At 36.9% G+C, this 16,082-nt stretch overlaps 1 protein-coding gene across 9 annotated transcripts in view; it reads right to left on the reverse strand.

The window, feature by feature from the left end:
* HDAC9 (histone deacetylase 9) overlaps window positions 1–16,082 on the reverse strand; it is a 1,067,937-nt gene that overhangs the window by 590,019 nt on the left and 461,836 nt on the right. Inside the window, exons 1-2 of one of the 9 annotated variants that reach the window (XM_005679004.3) lie at window positions 1,036–1,362; window positions 568–630 (exon numbers count right to left, since the gene is read on the reverse strand). In XM_005679004.3, the coding sequence (XP_005679061.3) occupies window positions 568–589 (22 nt within the window). In that variant the 5' untranslated portion in view covers window positions 590–630; window positions 1,036–1,362. Of the gene's footprint in view, window positions 1–567; window positions 631–866; window positions 1,363–16,082 lie in introns of those variants that run through there. The other 8 variants (XM_013963174.2, XM_018047347.1, XM_013963176.2 and 5 more) reach the window with 8 other exon arrangements.

Below are 16,082 nucleotides of genomic sequence, written 5' to 3' on the forward strand. Positions count from 1 at the left end.
CTAATAATAATTTTATTTCATCCTTCAGAAGTTTCATTTTGGGCTGCGGGAGAAAAAAAAAGCCAAATTAAAACTACCTTCGCAACTCTTGTAGCAAACACATTTCAAAAGGTAGGTCTATAAATAGATGTGATTCTGTAGGCACACCGTAAATACAAAATCATCTGGCTAGAGACGGCTGCAAGGGAAACTGCAGCCCCAATATGAACTTACCTGATTTTTAAAGTCCCACTAGAACACACATACAGTCAGTACACATCTCCTCTTTCCAGTTGCACGGTCAGTCAGTTGCAAAACACCCCCAACTATATTTTACTTATCTCAGTCCCATCCTTCATCAGAAGCTTGGCGATTTCATTCAGAAGCAGCCTGTCCCTGAGCACACTGAATATGCACGGAAACAGCAATGGAAGGGATCTAAGTTAAACCTTCCAGATGCACAAGAAAATAGCAACACCAACATCAAAAAGCAGCAAACCCTTAAGAGAGGCGCTTCCCTGAGCTGCATTTCCCAAGTCAGCCCCCTTTTCACATAGACAACAGCTCAGTGATGAAGAAAGATCTTACCTGAGCTGATCATACTGTGCATTCTCTGCTGAGCCAAGAGCTGCTCTCGTCCAGCCACCCCATCTGAAGAAAAACACGAGTCAGTCTCGTAAATTGTCTGCAGCATATTCCAATCACTCTTACTTCAGCTACATGAAAGATTCATCGCTGCTCAGTGCACGGGCCCCAGGAGCTACCCTGGCTGGTCCTCCCTCCTCCCCAAGGAAAAGCAGCAGAGGATCAACTTCAACAATGCTTTCCTTTCTATTCAGGGGACACGCACTTTTCAGAAGACCTGGGCACTTTCCTATGTTACCAACCTGTGTACAAAGCAGAAAGGACCCGGTGGATGCTAGGGCTCTCTGGAGTTTAGGCTATCCCGGAAACTAAAAGCAGGTGGGAACTAGGAGTGTGCTTCAGGGTTATTGCTTTGTCAGAGTAAGTAGAAAAATATTAACTCTACCCACGAGAAAAAGAAACCAATTAAACCTGGCTTATAGTTCCTCAGGCTGCTAGAGTTTCCTTGTAGGAAGCGTCAGTCAGTCCTGCCAGTGGCTTCAGCCGGTGCCCTTCTGCTATCTGTGTGTGTGTCTCTTCCTCCTCTCTGGTCTCTCTCAGCTCAAGTTGGCTAAAGCTAGTGATAATCCATTTGCATATGAATCAACAACAGCATGGCCCACAGGCACAGAAATAGAACAATGGTCGGCCTGAGCCAAAAATAGGTCAAGCATGGCCGAGTGATTGGAGCCTGCATTAATGCATTTAAAAATACCCCAGCAAACCCAGCTGTCCAGCCTCTATCTTTCAAACCATAATTCTCTATTGCAGGGCCTTAAAAGCCATTAACTCTTTCCTCCCTTCAAGCTTGTTTTACACACTGTTTCCATACAGGCGATTTGCTTCCAAAGAAAGGAAGGTGGGGGGCTGGGGGGAGAGAATCAAGAATCATAATTCTAAGAGGGCAAATGCACATACATTTCATTTCATTTTATTTTTGTAGTATGTGTTTTTGGAAGAGAGAGGAGAGAAGTGCAGAGCTCTGTATTGGTTCTAAAATAATACTGGAAGCTTTTGCTCATAATGTGGTTTCTGCCTCACCCACGCACAGCAATCCTGGTGTTCTATTTTTGTTGCCTGTTTCTCTGGCTACACTGCAGTTGGCTGTAGCACTAGAAGCTTTTCTGCCTTCTAGTTTCAAGACTGACAGGAGATTTAGTAGAGGTAGTTTCAGAAAATAAGCACATCCCAGAACAAAATGTTTATGAAGGACTGGCTTGATTTTTTTACTTGCTGTTTAATGTAAGGCAACTGTCCACTTCACAAATCTTAATGCAATCTTAGTACCACCTATTATATCCTATTCAGTTTCTAATGTATCTAAATTTTTTAATGTGTGTATATATGAATATATATGTGTGTGTGTGTGTGTGTGTGTGTGTACACACACACACACACATATACACAACTTAGACCTAAAAATGTTCCATTTCAGCCTTTCAGGCTAAATTCAATTCACCTGCAAAAGGAAAAGAACATGTTGGTACTTATGTTGGTACTTTTCTTACGGATAGTGCAGAACTACTGCATGTAAGCACCTGTGGTTCAATAAATATATACAGTCAGTTCCCAGCTCTGAATGTTCAGTATTCATCTCTACACTGATTGCCTGAAATACGGACCTCACTTTTCTGTAGAAATAGTATTTATAATAGTTGATATATACCCAGACCAACACATATTGTGGAACTCACCTATAAAGTAAATAAGCTAGAGAATTTAGTATTAAAAATTCTATAGTTTCTGGTGTATCCTTACAACATCTTTTATATGTGAGGAATAAATTCTACATCATAAATTGACTTGCTAGCTTCCAGCAAATTCCAAGGGCAAATCCCAAAGTGAAAATCCAATGGTCTAGGAGATAGTCTCCTTTTTCTAAAGGAAAAATAAAATCCCTAAGGCACTGGTAGCACACAAAGAAAGGGAAACAGCAGAGTGTTTCAAGTTTCCCAGGACAATCAGATGAAGGAGGAATGTTCGTCAACCAGTGTGAGGCAGAAGAAAAAGAACAAGGAGACAGAGTTTTGGTGAAAAGGAGGAAGCATGTTAAGTCAATAGGCAGGTTAAATAGGCACTGTTAAAAAATGGCACTAAATTTTCCCTCCTTCATATATTAACTTCTATTTATTGCACAATTCCCAGGTGGTGACAAAGGTGAAGAACCCACCTGCCAGTGCAGGAGACTTAAGAGACCTGGGTCTGATCTCTGGGTCATGAAGATCCCCTGGAGGAGAGCATGGTAACCCACTCCAATATTCTTATCTGGAGAATCCCATTGACAGAGGAGCCTGGTGAGCTACAGTTCATGGGGTCGCAAGGAGTCAGACATGGCTGAAGCGACTTAGCACACACACATTGAACAGATAAATTACAAGTTTTTTAAAAAGAGTTATTCCAATGACTTAAGCAAAACAAGAAAACCTTATGCTCCTGTCAATGGGAAAAACTAATTTCATCTGCTATTATAAGTAAACCTTCACTCTATTAAGAAATTGGTGTTTAAAGTTCCAGAAATGGAAATTCTGTGGATCTGGCAACTTAGAGATTATATAACCAATCACAGCATTTTAGATCTGGGAGGACATCTATAATGATGTCCAAATTCTCTCTACCACAGGATGCCAGGGTACCTGGGAGCTGACTCATAGTGTTCTCCAGAAGAGGTTCTTCCCTGAACCAGAGCAGCCTAATTTTCATCTGCTTACTTTGAATAATGATATCTTTTGAATAATGATTTCTTGTGTTAAAACAAAAATTAAGGAAAAAAGTATGGTGTGTGGTGACAGCTGATAACTAGACTTACCATCACTATCATTCTGTAATGTATGGAAATATCTCAAAACATTATGCTGTGCACCAGGAACTAACACAGTGTTGTTGATCAATCATACTTTGAAGACAAACTCATTAAAAAAAAAATCAGATTTGTGATTACCAGAGTAGAGGGGTAAAGGGAAAGGAATTGGATGAAGGTGGTCAAAGGTACGAATTTCTAGTTATAAGAGAAAGAATATGGATGTAATGTACAACATAATCATTATATAATACATAATTAATTAATATATGATTAATATAATTAACACTGTTGTCTATTATTTTAAAAAGTTGTGAAGAGAGTAGATTCCAAGAGTTCTCATCACAAGAAAAAAATGTTTTTCATTTTATCTTGTATCTATAGTAGATGATGATGTATCAGATGAATACTTACTAAACTTCTTGTGGTAATCATTAACGCTGTATGTAAGTCAAGACATTATGCCCTACACCTTAAACATACAGTGCTATATGTCAATTATATCTCAGTAAAACTGGAAGGAAAAAAAAATTGATCTAATGCAAATGGTCTCCCTAATATACACATGAAGAAAGTAAAGAAACATTTTAGGGTTATGAAGGATGCAAAAAGCATTCATTAATGGAGTTCTAACAAAAGAGACTTGCTTAGTTTCTAACAGGTAGTCAAGCCTAGCAGGATCAGCATTCATGTTCTCAAGCCTACCATTTCATCTCTTATAATGCAAATAAGTATCTGAGACATTCAGAATAAACTCTGATATTATCTCCTTTTGAAAAATAGAATCATTCAATTGTCTCAGTGATTTTAAACAGAATACATAAAACTAGTCATAAACATATAAGAGAGATGACAAAAATTCCAGTACAGGGACTTCCCTGGAAGCCCAGTGGTTAAGAATCCGCACTCCCAATGTAGAGGACCTGGGTTTAACCCTTGGTCAGGGAACTAGATCCCACATTCCGCAACTAAGACCTGGTGCAGCCAAATAAATAAATAAAAATATATATTTTTAAAAAACACATACTTTCTCTTTAAAAAAAAAATCCTAGTACAGAATTTCCCTGACTAAAGTTGTGGTTACTTCCCAATAAACCCCTTCATGAAAAATATCATTAAGTCAAAATGTGTTTAATGTACACTTAACCCACCAAACATCATAGCTTATCCTAGCCTACTTTAAACAGGCTCAGAACACTTATGGAAATCTACAGTTGGTCAAAAGCATCTAATACAAAGCGTATTTTACATGGAGTATTGAATATCTCGTGTAATTGACTGAATACTATGCTGAAAGTGAAAACTAAATGTTTTTAAGCATATTGGTTATTTACCCAGCGGTCACTGTGGCTGACTAGGAACTGTGGCTCATGGCTGCTGCCCAGCATCTTCAGAAAATATCAAAAGGCCTATCGCTAGCACAGAAAAGATCAAAACGCAAACTATGGTTTCTACTAAATGCTTATCTTTTTCACACTGTGATAAAGTTGAAAACTAGTAAATGGAACTGAAACCATGCATAGTGATTAGTCAAATCTATTTCACCTGCCTGGACTAATCAAGGTTGTTTTAATATTTGCATGTCCTCCAAGAGCACATGGCCTAAACAGTAAAATGCTTCCCCAAGAAGTTTTCCAAAAACCTGGAGTCAGCTGCATATAATTTGAGCTGAGTTGGTTAAGACCGGATAGGACCACAGACTCTTCAAATGGTCATGCCCAGTGTTCACAAAGTGACCTTTTGAACGTGTAGGAGCCTGTAGCTTAGTTGCACCTGCACCTAAAGATAATTATTGCACTTTTTCCAATCACCTTTCCCCAGGCTTCCAAAACTCCCCATGCCTCAGATGCCCCTGCTTTTCTTATTATTTATCCCATCGATACCCCTAGCCCTTGGTCTGTGAGATTTGTTCTTTTGTCTTCTCACCGGGCTACCTTTCCAATAAGGCCTCTCTCTGCTGAAAATATCCAGGGGTTCAGCGTTTTGGCTTGCTGTGTGTCAGCAGGCTGAACCTGGTTCGGTAACTGAACCACTGAAATTGGGGACCATCTGTATTGACATAATATACATCTCTTGTCATTTTACATTTACATTTTTCCCTCAAACTACAATTTATAAAAATATTCACCAAGCTTTTATAGTCATACAAAATAAAATAAAGTGAAACTCAAAAGAGTAATTATCCATTCTCAGAGGTCCCCAGATAGGGCAATCCACATAGAATGGTACAAATAATGGATCTTCTTCACTCTGATCAAGTTATATAATTTCAGGTTTATTTATATTTCATCCACGCATTCTTTCAGCCCATTTTGTCATTAGCAGACTTGTCTTTCAACTCTTGATAGTGAAAACTTAATTTAGAGCAAAAAGACACAAGATACTTACATAAAATAGATGCCACTTGTTTCTGGGGGGAAAACAGCATCATTAAAATTACCAAGTATATTGATTACCTCTATTATCTAAGAACTTAAATATCAAGAATATTGAAGTAATTCTTCTCACACCCTCTCAATAAAGTCTGTAAAGAAATGTGAATAAGTTTCCTTCTGGGTATTTGCAAAACCAATTTTACTGACTAGGAAAAAAAGATACTACCTTTCATTTTATAAGAACTATAACAAGTTAATACAAATGTGAGGCTAGAATAGATGGGTAGTTTTACAATTTTAATATAATAAATTTCAATTCAATTTAATAAACATTTTGAAACTGATCTAAATATTACATTTACTTAATAAGTAAAAAAGAATAGGGCAAAATATTTAAAATAGGCATTGAATCCTAATGCAAACCATTATTCAAAAGTAATTATGGTAATTCCAATTCTTTTTAAGGATATATAGGAAGATGAAAAATTTTAATTAAACATTTAAATTCAATTTTACTTAAAATTTTAAATTATAGCTTAAAAACTCAATAGGGCATCAAAATATTTCCACAAATAAAATGAATACAGAAAACTCCACTGGAAAAAAAGCAAAGAAGGTGCTATAATCTGATCTATTCCTCCACCATAATACATCCTCTGTTCATCTATAATCAAGCAGAGACTTTTCATGTACTATCAAATCCTATGGTTTTAGAATCTAGATGCAATAAGATTTAAAACTCATTTGCCCAAAATAGTAAATAGTGCCTTATAAGAAGCTATAAATTACTCATCCAGAGCTTTAACTCCTCCATGTACTCTTACTCACTCATCTTGCTGCTTCTCCCATCCTCACATTTCTCAAAGTATTGTCAGCAAGGAGAAGGAGAGTACAATGTACTAATTTTTATTTTGAACTAAGTAGCTTATTTTTCTGAAATTTCTGCCTCTTGGAAAAACATGAAAAATTCTTATTAAATTTGTTGCTGTTGTTTAGTTGCTAAGTCATGTCTGACTCTTTTGCAACCCTATGGACTGTAGCCTGCTAGGCTCCTCTGTTCATGGGATTTCCCAGGCAAGAATACTGAAGTGGTCGCCGTTTCCTGTTCCAAGAGATTTTCCTGACCTAGGGATTGAACTCGTGTCTTCTGCCCTGGCAGGCAGCTCCTTTACACTGAGCCACCAAGGAAGCCCTCTTACTAAATAGTAGATAATCAATTTACAGGTCATTCCTCTATAACAACCTAATTGATTACCAGATGATCTTCAGATAAGGAAAAATTCCCTGGATGCAAAGGGTCTGCAAAAACACATGAGCAGTGAAATTCCAGGGAGACTGTTCCAAATGAAAACAAAACAACTTCCATAAAAACCCTAGAATTGTTGGCTTTGTTTTGACTGAAAATCATTTCTTCTCTATCTCTTCCCTTCAAACTGGATGGATTGATCCATGATTTATTCTATTTTTAGAGGATTATAGAGCATCAGGATCATCCAGGAACTTGTTAGAAATACAATTTATTAGGTCAGAACTATTAAATGAAAATCTGTGGGGGAAATCTGAATTATAAAAGCCCTTCCAGTGATTCTGATGCACAATGAAGTTTGAGAAGGAAATGGCAACCCACTCCAGTGCTCTTGCCTGGAGAATCCCAGGGATGGGGGAGCCTGGTGGGCTGCCGTCTATGGGGTCGCACAGAGTCAGACATGACTGAAGCGACTTAGCAGCAGCAGCCGCCGCAGATAAGATCATCCTTTCCAAAGTAGTGATTAGATGGCTAAAGATATGAATAAATTATCTATTTTGGGTCTAATTTCAAATTAAGCATTATTATTACAGTACAGTTTTTCAAAATGAAAATAAACTTGATAATAGACTGAAGAAGACCATTTAATACTGATTTTGTATTTCAAATTGTATATCCTTGGATAATCTATACTATGTTTACCAAACTATGCATATACAAGGTATTTATAACACTAGAAACTTTTAGTAGAAATCTTAGTTGCAAGAAAAAAATGCTATTTTTGGCTATAAGGCTATGGAAATAAAAATTTGGGGAGAATTCCAATTAAGTAAAATCAGTATTCTAAACTTTGCTATTTGGTAAACTTCAAATTTTTAATTTTATATTATACTACAAACTGTGTTTCATTCTTATGTAGCAGCACCTTTAATATTTATCCTCTTGGAAATAGATGTGATTCTGATTGCCAAAAATTAATATTCATAATTATGATCTGGGTAGATACTATAGTTGAGAACAATGTGCTAGGTTGCTCAATCATGTCCAACTCTTTGCGACCCCATGGACTGCAGCACACCAGGTTTCCCAGTCCATCACTATCTCTGGAGCTTACTCAAGCTCATGTCCATTAAGTCAGTGATGCCATCCAACCATCTCGTCCTCAGTTACCCCCTTCTCTTCCTACCTTCAATTTTTCCCAGCATCAGGGTCTTTTCCAGTGAGTCAGTTCTTCCCATCAGGTGGCCAAAGTATTGGAGCTTCAGCTTCAACATCAGTCCTTCCAATGAATATTCAGAATTGATTTCCTTTAGGATTGAGTTGTTTTGATCTCCTTGCAGTGCAAGGGACTCTCAAGCGTCTTCTCCAGCACCACAGTTCAAAAACATAAATTTTTCAGTGCTCAGCCTTCTTTATGGTCCAACTCTCACATCCATATGACTACTGGAAAAACCGAATACCTTTGACTAGATGGACCTTTGTTGGCAAAGTAATGTCTCTGCTTTTTAATACTCAGTCTAGGCTTGTCATAGCTTTTCTTCCAAGGAGCAAGCGCCTTTTAATTTCATGGCTGCAGTCACCATCTGCAGTGATTTTGGAGCCCAAGAAAATAACGTCTGTCACTGTTTCCACTGTTTTTCCATCTGCCGTGAAGTGACGGGACCAGATGTCACTATCTTTGTTTAGTTTTGCTATTATTTCTTATTTTGCTATTATTCTTTTGTGGAGACTTTAGGGTTTTCTATATACAGTATCATGTCACCTGCAAATAGTGACTGCTTTACTTCCTCCCTTCCTATTTGGATGACTTTCTTTTCTTGTCTGATTGTCTGGGAGCTCCAATACTGCATTTAAGTTGAAGTAGTAAAGGGAGGATCCCTGTCTTGTTCCTAATTTTAGAGTAAAAGCTTTTAATTTTTCACTGTAGAGCATGATGCTATCTGTGGGTTTTCCATAATATTCTTTATTATATTGAGATATGTTCCCTCTACAGCAATTTCTTATAGAATGAAAGTTTTTATCATTAATGGATGTTGAATTTTGTCAAATGCTTTTTCTGTGTGTATTGAAATGATCATGTGATTTATATCCTTCCTTTTGTTAATATGATGTATCACACTTATTGGTTCGAAAATATTAAACCATCCTTGAGTCTCTTGCGATAAATCCAACTTGATCGTCCTGAACTTTGATAAAAACGTATAGGACTGTTTTTATGTACTGTTAGATTCAGTTTGATAATATTTGTTGAGGATTTTTGCATCTATATTCATCAAATATATTTTCCTATAATTATGTTTAGAAGTGTCTTTGGTTTTGATATCAGATTCTAGTGGTCTTATAGAATTAAATTGGGAATGTTTTGTCTTCTTCAATTTTTTGAAATAGTTTGAGAAGGAACAATATTAGATTGTCTTTATACGTTTGTTAGAATTCATCTGCGAAGCTGTCCAATCCTAGAGTTTTCTGTTTGGAGTTTTTTAAATTACAAATTCACTTTCACTACCAGTGATCAATCTGTTCTAATTGTCTGATTCTTCCTGATTCCCTTATTAATCTCCTCAACTACTCTGATAGACAGTGACCTATTCCCTTAGTAATACCCTTTGTTTCCTTTTAAGTATGGCTTTTACAAATAGCATATTTCTGGATTTTTTCCCACTCACCTCATAAAAAAGTCTCATATTTGCTAAGTTCATGGAAGGGAGGTAATTGGCTCTTGCTGGTTCACCATTTATCAAGAGCAAAAAAGTAGTATATCCATTTCACCCTTCAGAACTCTGCCCAAAGCTTATCTCCCCAGAAAAGCCTTCCCTGACCTGAACTGCTGTGAAGGAAAGGACCTAATTACAAACAAAGCTAGTGGAGGTGAGCTATGTCTAAAAGATGATGCTGTTAAAGTGCTGCACTCAATATACCAGAAAATTTGGAAAACTCAGCAGTGGCCACAGGACTGGAAAAGGTCAGTTTTCATTCCAATCCCAAAGAAAGGCAATGACAAAGAATGCTCAAACTACTGCACAATTGCACTCATCTCACACGCTAGCACAGGAATGCTCAAAATTCTCAAAGTGAGGTTTCAACAGTAGGTGAACTGAGAACTTTCAGATGTTCAAGGTGGATTTAGAAAAGGCAGAGGAATCAGAGATCAAATTGCCAACATCCGTTGGATCATTGAAAAGGCAAGGCCATTCAAAAAAAAAAAAAAAAAAACCATCTACTTCGTTTTATTCACTACCCCAAAGTCTTTGACTGTGTGAATCAGCACAAACTGTGGAAAATTCTTCAACAGATCCTAATACCAGACCACCCTACCTGCTTTCTGAGAAATCTGTATGCAGGTCAAGAAGCAACAGTTAGAACTGGACATGGAACAATGGACTGGTTGCAAATTGGGAAAGGAGTACATCAAGGCTGTATACTGTCCCTCCGTTTATTTAACTTATATGCAGAGTACATCATACAAAATGCCAGGCTGGATGAAGCACAAGTGGGAATCAAGATTGCCAGAAGAAGTATCGATAACCTCAGATACGCAGATGACACCACCCTTATGGCAGAAAGTTAAGAGGAACTGAAGAGCCTCTTGATGAAAGTGACAGGGGAGAGTGAAAATGCTGGTTTAAAACTCAACATTCAAAAAACTAAGATTATGGCATCTGGTCCCATCACTTCATGTCAAATAGATGGGGAAACAGTGCAAACAGTGACAGACTTTATTTTCTTGGACTCCCAAATCACTGCAGATGGTGATTGAAGCCATGAAATGAAAAGACACTTGCTCCTTGGAAGAAAAGTTATGACCAACCTAGACAGCATATTAAAAAGCAGAGACATTACTTGGCCTACAAAGGTCTGTCTAGTCAAAGCTATGGCTTTTCCAGTAGTCATGTATGGATGTGAGAGTTGGACCATAATGAAAGCTAACCACTGAAGAACTGATGCTTTTGAAATGTGGTGTTGGAGAAGACTCTTGAGTGTCCCTTAGAATGCAGGGAGAACAAACCAGTCAATTCTAAAGGAAATGTTCATTGGAAGGGCTGATGCTAAAGCTGAAGCTCCAATACTTTGGCCATCTGATGGGAAGAACTGACTCATTGGAAAAGACCCTGATGCTGGGAAAGATTTAAGGTGTGAGTAAAAGGGGATGACAGAGGATGAGATGGTTGGATGGCATCAGCGACCCAATGGACATGAGTTTAAGTAATAAGCTACAGGAATTGGTGATGTACAGGGAAGCCTGGAGTGCTGCTGTCCATGGGGTCGCAGAGTCAGACACGACTGAGCGACTGAACCGAACTGAATTTTGTCCTTCCTTCTACCATAACATAAATCACTGGATATTTTAACACTGCTTACACATCTATTCCCCACACTAGACCTCAGCAAGTCAAGAACAGAGATGTCATTCATCCTCGTGCCCAAGCCACTGCGGAGCCAAATGATAAGCACTCTATGTGAGTTGCTTAAATGGATAAATGCAGAATGAAACTCAGGAAATTTCCAGATTTTGCCTACGCTCTTAAGGTTCTCCTTGGCTCTAAGGGCCAGCCTGGCTCCTGTTGCAACAACTGCACAGGATATAGTGAAAGGACTCTTCTAAAACATCGAAGCTCCAGTCAAAATAAGTTCCACTTTACATTCTCATTGACCCAAAGAGTTCCTTTTCAGTTTTAAAGAGATCCTACGTGGTTAAAATCTTCGGAAGGAGGGGACGTTATGTTTACATTATTTTCTAAAGAAAAGAGAGTATATTATGTGAACTAGAAACAGGCTTCAGATAATAATTTCTATTTGATTCATGAGAACCACAGAATCACTTTTACATGAAGGGCAACTACATAACATTCTAAATCATCTAACTTGTTGGATGGAGAAGAAGCTCTAGATTCAAACAGAATTTGACTTGACTTTTAGCTGTCAGTTATTTGGTACTCATAAGCTGTATAGTTTGGATAAGTTACTTAACTTTCCTGAATCACATGTAAATTAATGTATATATAAGCTAGATAAAAATATTTTAATGAATTCTTATCATATTAATATAATGTTTAGACAAACTATGCATATTCAAATCCCCTCAACTTAAAACTGGGAATATTAACATTGGCCTTGCAATATTGCCTTAATACTTAGAAATATGAATATAAAATTCATATCATTATGGCAAGAATATAATAGGTACCCAGTATACTGTATTTATTATTATTATTAGAGCACATTATTAATATATAAATCAATAAATACATAATTGGAGGCCTACTTAGACTTCTCTATTCTGATCTAAGATAATTCCTACTTCTCAGGATGAGCTATAACACTATAAATCAGAATATAAAGATCATTAAGACAATAAATGCTGGAGAGGATGTGAAGAGAAGGGAACCCTCCTACATTGTTGGTGGGAATGTAAACTCGTACAGCCACTATGGAAAACAGCATGGAGGTTCCTTAAAAATCTAAATACAGAGATACCATATGACCCTGCAATCCCACTCCTGGCACACTTCTGGAGGAAAACATAACCCGAAAGGATACATGCACCCCAATGTTCACTGAAGCACTGTTTTCAAGAGCCAAGACACAGACGCAAGTTAAATGGCCATCAACAGAGGAATGGATAGAGACGATGTGGCACGTATATACAATGGAATATTACTCGGCATCAAAAGTGAAATAATGCCATTTGCAGCAACATGGATGGACCCAAAGACTGGCATCCTGAGTGTAGGAAGTCAGACAGAGAAACAGAAACATCATATGATATCCTTTTATGTGGAATCTAAAAAGGCATGATACAAATGAACTTATTTACAAAACAGAAGTAAACTCACAGACTTTGAGAATGAACTTATGGTTGCTGGGGGAAAGGATAGTAGGGATAGATAGGGAGTTGGGATGGACAGGTACACACTGCTGTATTTAAAATGGATAACCAACAAGGACCTACTGTATAGCACAGGGAACTCTGCTCAATGTTATGTGGCAGGCTGGATGGCAGATAAGTTTGGGAGGAATGGATACATGCATACATATGTATGGCTGAGTCCCTTTCCTGTCCACTTGAAACTACCACAGAATTGTTAACTGACTATACATCAATACAAAATAAAAAGTTAAAGAAAAAAAATATAAAGATTATTAGTTTATGCTGTTTCATAAAGGAGAAAAATTGAGTGTTATATAAGCTAGATAAAAATTAGAATGAATTATTTTCATATTAATATATAACTCTTCAGAGTGATAGATAAACCATGTGTATTAGAAAACTCATTGATAACTGCAAAATAAGAAATGTAAATAATGAACAAGAGGGTGATTGATATATTCCAGGCTATTTTCTATGTATACTTTGTAAGACCAATTTAGATATTTTAATATAAGGAAGAGAGATTAATAATGACACTCACATGAAACACAAAAACTTCACTGGGTACACAGAGCTACTTTTTTGTTTGTTATTTAATCAAAACCTAGGAATATCTTCAAACCACAGTGCATTCCCCTACCCCCACCAGCTAATGTTTTCATTCCAGATGGCTGTGAGTGTCTATTTAAAAACCAATAAGCTAATATTAGTAATTTAACTTGAAGCTATAGCAACCTGTTTTTTATAATGAAATGGGGACTGCTGTCTTTTTATTTTGGCATTTTTCTGAAGGAAACTTTCAATAGAACTTCCGGTAAGCAGAAGGGACCATTTGGAAGTCAAATTCACATATTTTAAAGTCAACACCTTACTTAGATTGAAATTTATAACTTTTTGATTATTTGAATTATTAATACATGAGTATTATCTTGATAGAACCCAGTCTATCAGGGTTCCTACTCTTCCCAAGGGAGATGCAAGTCTTCCTACAGTTAAAGTAAACTACAGTCTAAGAACAATAGTGTTCTGAGGAATAAATGGCAGACAACTCTCAAACATAATTTAATGTTTCCCTTTATAAGCTAGGAGAAAACATTAGTAGGAAATATCATTTAAGAACCTCAGGCATTTCACTTAAAACATGTACCTTACGCAAAACAGGATCAACCATACAGAGCATGTTACATTAAAAAAGAAAGAAAGAAAAGAAAACTTAAACCAGTACCAGGCATGAGAACTCACAATTACTCTCAGAAACTATGCTAATATGGCTGCCTTTGTATCTTATGGGGCAACACCTATCATCACATATTTTAATATCCAGTCTACGATAAATCTCAAGTAGTCTTTTTGTTATTTTAACTGTATCATGGATTATCATACATCTCAGAAATGTTTAACTAGTAGAATCAATAAATAGAATATATTGGCTTTCAGACATCCAAATGTATATGATCAAATCAACTGAAAAGAAAGAGCAAGATTAAGATGATATTCAAAAATTTGAATCTGTGACCTTGAGTTTAATGCATAGGCAGCCATAATATCATCTTTTCTAATAATAAAATCTATTAACATTGAATTTTAACAGAGTTAGTAATGTAGTGTCAATCTTAGAATATCTGATGGAAAAGACAAAGTACTTGATTTGTAAAAATTTTTAATTTTATTTCCATAAAAATAAAATCTCCCAGAAGCCACTATGTACATCCAGAAGCAGTTCTTGTTTTCCAGGATAAAGCTTCTTAACATGGGGGTAAGTTGAATGACACATTAGATAATGTGGCCACACTTCCCTCTAAGCACATGCTTCCCAGTATCTTTCTACGATCATGACAATGATGATGTCTACTGACACATTTCATAAATCAGAACACACTATCAAATAGATATCCTTTTAACATTCACTTTCCTGTTTTTTTTTAAACTTGCCTCATTTTTCATTATTTTTTTCAAAACCCCTGTATCCCAAGAGTGATTATATCAATGCTTCTTATAATGTACTTTCTAGTTACATGAAATGATCTCTGCCTCACTTTAGGAATCATGGCCTGCTCTCTGAGACATTCATTCACACACCACCCTTTGATGCCTTTGTTTTCCCACACAGAAATCAGAAGTCAATTTTTTTTTCTTGCTTCAAACCTAAGCACCTATTTCTTACCCATCAGCATCCATACACTTTCCCCCTTCTTTCTTTGTAGCATATATCAAACACATAATTCAGTTTCTTTTTCTTTGGATAATTTTCTTACTTGGAAAACTGCAGCAGCAGCAAAAGTAACAGTTCTGATCAATACTTGGAAAATATATTAGGCTGTGTTCTGTTTTTAATTTTAAGAGTTTCCTATATTTATACAGGGACTTCCCTGGTGACTCAGATGGTAAAGCGTCTGCCTACAATGCAGGAGACTCGGATTCAATCCCTGGGTTGGGAATATCCGCTGGAGAAGGAAATGGCAACCCACTCCAGTATTCTTACCTGGAAAGTCCCATGGAGGGTAGAACATAGTAGGCTACAGTCCATGAGGTCGCAAAGAGTTGGACATGACTGAGCAACTTCACTTTCACCATATTTATACAACAAATTTTTCCCTTTGACAAATAGTCATTCTTTCAGTGGCTTCTGGGAAGAAGGCCCTTAGGTGTTCAAGTGAAGTGAGAGTGGCCACAACTGAGCACAGGGAAAGTGCATGAGCTGTAGAGCCAAGCAGGCCTTGGTGTCAGTGTTCCCTCTGGACTGCTCTGATCTTGTGTTCCGGGGGGAACAGAAATCATGTCCTCTGGATCCTCAAACTATGTCCTAACAAGTGTGTCATGTAGCCCCAGAAAAAATAAGATAAAATAAATAAGGGTTCAATATGAATTATGAAAGGATACTATTCCTCCACAGTATCCCTTCATAACTATGAAGGAAGAGAATCCCTTCATAACTATAGAGGAAGAGTATTCCTTCATAATTCATATTTTTAATCCCCTAATAATATTTTTATCTTATCACATTAACTTTCAAAATTTGAATACTAGAGTAACATCTTAAATATTTAGTGCTGGAAGATAACTAAGATGAATATAAAAATACAAGCAATATCCATGCAGAGGGGCCATAGTTGAAAATATACCCCTGAAAAGTGTCAGCCAGGGAGACCCTTTAACAGTGTGATTGGGCATGCTGACATTTGTTACAGAAGA

Source organism: Capra hircus, chromosome 4 (genome assembly GCF_001704415.2).
Source record: "Capra hircus breed San Clemente chromosome 4, ASM170441v1, whole genome shotgun sequence".
Taxonomy (NCBI): domain Eukaryota; kingdom Metazoa; phylum Chordata; class Mammalia; order Artiodactyla; family Bovidae; genus Capra; species Capra hircus.